The 8,899-nt window shown below is 36.5% G+C and overlaps 1 protein-coding gene across 1 annotated transcript in view; it reads left to right on the forward strand.

The window, feature by feature from the left end:
* The first annotated feature begins 1,198 nt into the window (after positions 1-1,198).
* LOC137617349 (tubulin beta-4A chain) overlaps positions 1,199-8,899 on the forward strand; it is a 36,416-nt gene continuing 28,715 nt past the window's right edge. The window contains exon 1 of the mRNA XM_068347372.1: positions 1,199-1,429. Coding sequence (XP_068203473.1) covers positions 1,373-1,429 — 57 coding nt within the window. The 5' untranslated portion in view covers positions 1,199-1,372. The remainder of the gene's footprint in view (positions 1,430-8,899) is intronic.

Here is an 8,899-nt window from a genome sequence, read left to right on the forward strand (position 1 = left end):
CATCGCTTGAATTCATCCATGAGTGACGTCTGGCCTATTCAGATGCTATTATGTGTTAAAATTAATAAGAGACATGGTTCTGAATTGGGAGATTTCGTTATCACTTAGTTTAATGGAATTTCCTGTTTTATTTCTTCGACACATGTACGTACACGCACCAATACAATGTTAAATGACTAAATGATGCTCGGTAGTTCTTCGTTAATCTATTAATATATCCATGAACATACATTATCTAATCTCAAGTGTGTAAATATAACCTTCATTTTTATTACAATATTCTTCTGAATGTGTCATGCACGAGATAGAACATTCTAATCACCATAACCTGCGGAGAGAGAGAGAGAGAGAGAGAGAGAGAGAGAGAGAGAGAGAGAGAGAGAGAGAGAGAGAGAGAGAGAGAGCTATATTTTTAACCGTCACACGTGTCAACACGAAGTACCATTTCTGCGACTCGAGTCATCTTTTAAGTGCCGACACGCACGAAATTCGAGCATATTCAAACGAACAGATCCAGCAAAGACTATATAAATTCGATTACAGGTCAAAGAAATGACCTATACTGCGACAAACGAGTCTGGACCAAGTAAAAAACGAAAGGTAAAGTTGGGAGATAAGGCAACAGCAGAAGACTCAATCACAGCGCCCCGGGGTCGTAGCGGCTGTTCGGAGAGACGAGGATGAGCAGAAGCATAGTTGCCATTTTAGCGCTTTTCACGCCAAATCTGGCGCGTTTCTCGTAAGTCGAGCGCGTTTTTTCCCTAGTTAGCGCAGCCGTGCTATTGACGCTTTTTAGACAAATCTAGCGCGAAACATAGCGCTTTTCAATGTGATAAAGTATACGATATACTGACTGCATTTCTCTATCTTTTGTCATACCGTATTGTATAAATTTCCGCTTTATCAGTTATATGATGAGACCCCCCCCCCTCTCTCTCTCTCTCTCTCTCTCTCTCTCTCTCTCTCTCTCTCTCTCTCTCTCTCTCTCTCTCTCTCTCTCTCTGTTCGCAAACTATGTTGAAGAGTTCTACAGTAAAGTCAAAAGATTGGTTCGGTTAATGAGGTTACTCATCCTATAGAGTGCTTTTTAAGAAAGGATTTACCGCGTTTCTGGCGCGTTTTGGAAGCTCCTGTAGCGCGTTTTCAAAATAAAAAATGGCAACACTTGAGAAGGCGAGTCCGTCACCCCCGTACCGGTAATAGCATCATTCTTTGAGCGGTTCCCTCTGATAACCGGTCACTCTCCCCTCAGTCACTACTCGCTCAGCATCGTAGGACGAGGACGTCCTAGTGATCTATTCATCCTTGAGGTCTTTGGGCTGTTGTAATCGCCCATTCATTCAGTTATCGCATTTAATTTCTCCCCGGCAGTATGAGAGAAATTGTACATCTTCAGGCCGGCCAATGCGGCAATCAAATCGGTTCTAAGGTGAGAAAATTATTTTTTTTTTATAGATATAATTTGATAGAATCTGTGTTTATTATCTTCTTCCGAAAAATACTTTTTATTTATATTGATGGGCGTGTGCCGGTTGTGCTGTGGTAAATACATTTTATGCGAGTAGGTCTAAATTTAACGTGCTGCGGGGACCGTATTTTTTTTTTTTTATTTCGTCTCGTATATTGCATAATCTTTAGTGTCTAGTTTGAATGTCTGCATTTATTTATGTGGGATATGCCATTTCAGTCAATTTCTGTTGTGATTTATTTTCTTTTACCGTGAAATGAGACTAGTTTTGAACAAAATCCATTTGAACATTGGGACTATAGTTTTGAACAAAATCCATTTGAACATTGGGACTACAGTTTTGAACCAAATCCACTTGAGCATTGGGACTACAGTTTTGAACAAAATCCACTTGAACATTGGGACTACAGTTTTGAACAAAATCCACTTGAACATTGGGACTACAGTTTTGAACATAAATCTCCATTTGAACATTGAGGATTCTTATTATGGTTGATAATTTTCCTACGACGAATATGTGAGGAAATAATTTGAAGGTTATTTATTAGAATTTAGTTAGTGTTCTCCCCCCCTTCTTGAAGAATCAGTAGATAAGGATTCGATGTGTGGTACTTACATTTATAAGGAAACGAGAGGTTTAGAACATCATATTTTTAATAAAACCTCAAACATTTTACGATGACTTTGACAATGTCTAAAATCAAGGCCAATATATTCTGTTGGCCTTGTCTAAAATCATGATAGAAACTTTTAAAGTTAGCGAAGGTTTTGACCGGATGATGCTTGCTTGCTGTCTACAGTCTACTGTAGATTATATAAACTTACATTCAAAGTCACGTAACATCAAGTAAATTTCAAATTACAGACAAATACTTTTAAGCAAACTCTGTCATTTTCCTGTATTTCAGGTAAATTTCAAACTACAGACAAATATTTTTAAGCAAACTCTGTCATTTTCCTGTATTTCAGGTAAATTTCAAACTACAGACAAATACTTTTAAGCAAACTCTGTCATTTTCCTGTATTTCAGGATACTCGTTTAGTGGACGTTTTTAAAACACGTGTTGAACACGTGGATTTGTTATACTAGTGATTTACGAATTTTTTTTTTCCAAATCCGGTGAGCCAAATTGTAATCAGGTGTAGCCGAAATTAATAGCACAATGTCAATTGCATCGAACCTCCTCCTCGTCAGGGAATCGTATCATGGGGAATGGGCCTACTTTGAGGATTTCGTGGCTCGCTTGAAATCTCCTACGGCAGTGAACCAGGATGGGAAGAAACATTGATTTTCTTCTCCATCCGCTTTCCTTACAATTAGGCTCTGTTGCCGTGATGCTTCTTATACGACTTGTATATACGGTCGAACGCGGTTCGACAGACAAGTGTTTGAATTGATGTTCGAAAGTGTGAACGGGGTATTTGGTTGTCGAACATGTTCGTCGAACGGTTCGAAGAAAGTCTGTTCTCGCCTGACTTTTGTGGGCGGGGCTTCATTCTCCACAAACCTTATGCAATTAGTGTGTTATGCATATTGCATAAGCTTCTTCAAAATCCTGACCATCCTTTGCGTTTAGATCTCCCTAGCAATACTATTTTGTTCATAATACTAGGCATGCAGTTAATTCTAATAGTCATGCCTTCTCCATCATGAGGCTCAATACTACACGGTATTCTAGAAGTTTTATTCCAGCTGTGACCAAGTTGTGGAATGATCTTCAAAATCAGGTAGTCGAGTCGGTAGAACCTGTTACTGTTTCTTATAATGCTATTTTAATTAATCATTACTTCTCTTGTAGTTTATTTATTTTATTATTTCCTTTCCCAACTGTGCTAGTTTCCCTGTTGTAGCCCTCGGGCTAATAGCATCCTGCTTTTCCAACTAGGGTTGTTGCTTTGCTAGTAATACTACTAATTTGAAATCCTTTACCCGAATTAAGTCTAGGCCCCTAGGCCTATTCTATCTCGTTTGAATATTTTGTCACCCTGTTGATTTGAGACCTTGCTATTACCTTTAAACTTCATATCACATTCCCCCGTTCAAAAGATTTATGCAACTCTTTGAACTCATTTCTCCAATTCTTCAGTCTTTTTCGTAGCCACTAAATATGTAAATAACAGGTCTCATAGAATGTTCATTCCTAATCCCTGTCATTCATTACACTCATAAGCATGAAAGTGCCAAGTGCTATTTTGTATATTAAACCAGCTATATTCAAATATTTCACTCTTGCCACATATTGTTAGTACTATTGCCCTTCTTATTTCATGCATCATTTCTAATCTAACCTAACCCGCTTCTAGTAATTTTCCTCTTATACCAAAACACTTTGGAGTGTATGAAATGCTTAGATAGGTCTAAAAGTGCTCACTAGAACCCCTGGTTCATTTCTAGCTTCTTGCGTAACTCATTATTTAAAAAATAGCATCACCTTTGCTTCTCTCTCTCATTATTTAAAAAATAGCATCACCTTTGCTCTCTCTCTCTCTCTCTCTCTCTCTCTCTCTCTCTCTCTCTCTCTCTCTCTCTCTCTCTCTCATGAACGTAACTGTATATAAGAAAGACAGCATCACCTGTACCTTCTCTCTTATGTACAGCAATTGAAAAGAAATGCTGGTTTTAAACAACGTAATTCACCACCAAACTTGAAAAATCAAACGGTGAAGGATTAACAAACAAATATTTAAATTTGATGAAACGCTTTCACTCTTCGTAAGACGTTTACAGTTCTTTAATTAATTTTTCATCTATTTAGATATTAGAACTAATCTTGATAAACTGCCTATTTAATAGTGAAAAGATAACATTAAATGTCAATCAAATGAAAAACATTGGATTTTTTTTCAAGTTTAAAGACACCAGACTCGTCCCTAACAGCTGTTCATCACCTCCAACACTTTCTTTCGCCTTATTTAATTTTAAAAATGAAGTCAGACGTCTAACAGAATGTATATTTGGCATCCGAGACTTCCCACGAGTTCTGGTAGGCGGTGGCACTTCCTACGTCTGTCAGGTTTGGCACTGTTCCTGACATGGCACTAGCCTTACTTACACACGGTAACGGGTCAATAGAAGTCAGGGGAATTTCGTCATAACCAGCGGTGAACATTGGATATATTTACGGGACTTGAAATAAATATTTGTAATTGTAGGTTATAGAAATGTATATTTAAAGAAGACACAGGCCTACATGGCTGTGGATTATGAAGCGTGAAGTAGGTGATGACTGGAGAAGTATTGATTTAAAAGCTCAAGATAGATCCGACTGGCGAAATCTAACCGAGGCTCTTTGCGTCAATAGACGTAGGAGGAGATGATATGTAAAACAAATTCAGCCGTTTCTACTCCACTGAAGGACAAAGGCCTCAAAGATTTTCTTTTGTATGGATTTGGCCATTTCATCATCACGCTGTCCACTGGGGATGGGTGTTAAGGAATTTAACCTGATCGCTCACAACAAACCAATCTAGTTTGGATGGTCCTCACTATTATTATTATTATTATTATTATTAAATGCTAAGCTACAACCCTAGTTGGAAAAGCAGGATGCTATAAGCCCAGGGGCCCCAACAGGGAAAATAGCTCAGTGAGAAAAGGAAACAAGGAAAAATAAAATATTTAAAGAATAGTAACATTTAAATAAATATTTCCTATATAAACAATAAAAACTTCAACAAAACAAGAGAAAGAGAAACTAGATACAACAGTGTGCCTGAGTGTACCCTCAAGCAAGAGAACTCTAACACAAGACAGTGGAAGGCCATGGTACAGAGGCTATAGCACTACCCAAGACTAGAGAACAATGGTTTGATTTTGGAGTCTCCTCCTAGAAGAGCTGCTTACCATAGCTAAAGTCTCTCTTCTACCCTTACCAAGAGGAAAGTAGACACTGAACAATTACATTGCCGTAGTTAACCCCTTGGGTGAAGAAGAATTGTTTAGTAATCTCAGTGTTGTCAGGTGTATGAGGACAGAGGAGAATATGTAAAGAATAGGCCAGAATATTTGGTGTCTGTGTAGGCAAAGGAAAAGAACCGTAACCAGAGAGATGGATCCAATATTGTACTGTCTGGCCAGTCAAAAGGACCCCCTAACTCTCTAGCGGCAGTATCTCAACGGGTGGCTGGTGCCCTGGCCAACCTACTTTGCTGATCATGGCGGTACACAAACCCTTTCACCACGTTAAGCTATCTCCACTGATATTTTTTATTTTATTGCAAGATATTTCGCTACGGAAATAGATAGGGTAATCATTACTAAGAGGGTGCTAAAGACATCATACCTCTTGATTACCTCTTGGATATCGTATTAGACTATTCTGTGATGTAATATTACGGGTAAAAATCAAAAGGGTAATAACGTCTGTCAGATTAAACATGTCATGCGTGAAATTTGCACTAGGCTCAAAAGAAGTTCGGTCTAAGGCTTAGGATAGCAAGGCGTATCCTAGGGCATAGGTACACAAATTAATTTATTTATTATGATTTTGTTTTGGGTCTACCATAATTTAGTTCTCTTTTAAATTAGGACAGGACGACATTATATTAGTACCACTTAAGTATATGTACTCTCTCTCTCTCTCTCTCTCTCTCTCTCTCTCTCTCTCTCTCTCTCTCTCTCTCTCTCTCTTTCCGCAATTATATGAATATCACTAAGGGGTCAGAGCCCAAATTACATAGAGTGGTTTACATACTAGAAAACATCAAACAAGCTATAGCAGATTGTGTTTAGGATATAAGTATTTGTGGGAGGTGACAATTGATAGAAATTCCAACAGAAGAAACTGTCGTGTGTGTAAGTTATCTGATGGGCGCAGGTTACATCATGTTAAAGAATGCAATGAAATTGAACGTTTTAGAAGAGAAATTAGACCGTTGTCATTCCATGTTATTCTCGGCCATTTCTTGGATCCTGGGGTGTTTTTTGGAAGTTAAGAAATGTTACCCAAATTTTGCAAATGCTTCCTAGCTTGCCATATTATTTATTATTATTATAATTACTCATTATTATTATTATTATAGTTGGCATTATCATTATTATTGTTATTAATGTCATTATTGTTATTATTTGTCTTTAAGTAAAGATAATAATACTTGTTAAGGCAAACTTTCCGATGCAAGCCTGCTAGGGGGTGCGCCATTTGTGTTCTGCTGTATATATGTGCATGTATATACATTGTATGTATGTATGATATTGAACTCAATAATCTTATTAAATCTCTCTCTCTCTCTCTCTCTCTCTCTCTCTCTCTCTCTCTCTCTCTCTCTCTCTCTCTCTCAGATTATTATAGTTTTGGGAGATCTGATGCAGTTTAATCCATACTCATATTTTGTTTTCAAGAATGATTGAATTTAACATTTTTTACGGCTGTAAAGGTGATACTAAAGTGCACAATAGCCTAAATCCATAACAGAGTATAAAGCAGGCATAAAGACTCAAGTATGCATGTATGTGTAAATAACACACACACACACACACACACATATATATATATATATATATATGTATGTATGTATATTATACCTACATAATAATTTTCCGTTATTGCGAGACAATTTAAACGTTATTTGAAAATCTGCAACAAATAACAAATACGAAAGTAGGGCAAACTGTGATTTTAATGGAATATATTTTTTACGCTTATAAGAAAGAACATGCGTTGACATAACTCAGAATGAAGAGTTTTAGTTTACTTGGTCTACATCTTCGTGGAGTGTCGTGATGAAATGTTTTGGTCACCTTATCAAGGCTGTTTTATTAAACAATTTTGTATTGCTAAAAAGTCCTACGGTCGAGTTTCATCCCTGAACATAAAAATTGCCCATATTTACCGGATAAGTTAAATGATGAAAATGATTAACTCGATTAGACAAACAAATTAGAATAAAATAGCATCTTGGACTCCAGTGAACCTCTGCCTGATGTTGCAGTACTTGCTCAAACAAACGCAGCTGTTGTTGGCATAAGGAATGGTTTGCGAGCATTTTCCAATTGCAAATAGCACTTATGTTTGTGAACGTAGTGCGTTCTTGCCACCACGCGGAACAGAAGAGGAGGAAAAATGCGACTAAGGTTGAACAAATAGACTATCGTTTAGCGCCTATAATTTACAATGTGGTATGTTGAAACATCGTTTGGTGATAATGAATGCAATTAGGGTTTTGCAAAGTCGTTTTCAGTTCTGATTGTAGAATGATGTCTTTAGTTCTTTTTTTTTTATCTATCGTCATTCTTGTTCGTATGTTGAGAATACGTCTAAAATGGGGATAATATTTTTTTTTCTTTTTTTATCTATCGTCATTCTTGTTCGTATGTTGAGAGTGCGTCTAAAATGGGGCTAATATTTGTTGACTATCTAAGAGCGAAATCGCGTCAGCTAGGATATACTTCTGCTCACAACACATTTGTATTACAAATTATATCGAATAATATAAATGGAAAATGTAAGTCATGCACACCAATGCATATCTGCGATAGACGTTACTTCAGTGGTGCATTGCTCACTGGCGCAATGCGCAGCTAGGCCTGACGACATAAGGTCTACTCGTATTTTCCAATTGCTACAAGCATTCATGGGTATGAACGGAATTGCTACAAGCATTCATGGGTATGAACGGAATTGCTACAAGCATTCATGGGTATGAACGGAGTATGATCTTGTTTTCATGACAATATGAGTGGGAAGAGGAAAGATAAAAATGAAGCGGTTGAACAGATAGCAGACATTGTTCACCCTGGGTGGCTATCAGGAATGTTAGAAAAAGTTTATTATCGATAAAGAATACAGTTGGTGTTTACGATGTGAATCGCTCTAATAGTTTTATGTAAAATATATATATATATATATATATATATATATATATATATATATATATATATATATATATATATATATATATATATATTTGTTATGTTACTATCTAGCGAGAAAGCTGTTTGAAACAGTCTATCTGAGAATGTTATTGCAATATAGTAAGAGGGTTATTTATACATTCAAATTTCGTTTGACTAACATCTAATCTTTCATTAAAAAGGCTATTTTAGATTATATTATCTGGTAATCATACATGTTACATTTTGTTATAGTTGTAATGGAACTTATGTATTATCATCTTGTTTTGACGTTGTTACTGTTTTTAGAATGATTTATTGTTAATTTGTTCTCCATTTATTTATTTCCTTATTTCCTTTCCTCACTGGGCTATTTTTCCCTGTTGGAGCCCCTGGGCTTATAGCATCTTGCTTTTCCAACTAGGGTTGTAGCTTGGATAGTAATAATAATAATAATAATAGTAAATTATTTAAAAAGGCAAATGAATACATTTCCGACTGGAATATCTGAATCGATCGTAAATATTCACATTATCGAATGATCCAATATCTTTATTCCACCACAGAGTGATACACTTACACAGTTCTGTTACCAAAAT

Source organism: Palaemon carinicauda, chromosome 23 (assembly GCF_036898095.1).
Source record: "Palaemon carinicauda isolate YSFRI2023 chromosome 23, ASM3689809v2, whole genome shotgun sequence".
In the NCBI taxonomy this organism is placed as follows: Eukaryota; Metazoa; Arthropoda; class Malacostraca; order Decapoda; family Palaemonidae; genus Palaemon; species Palaemon carinicauda.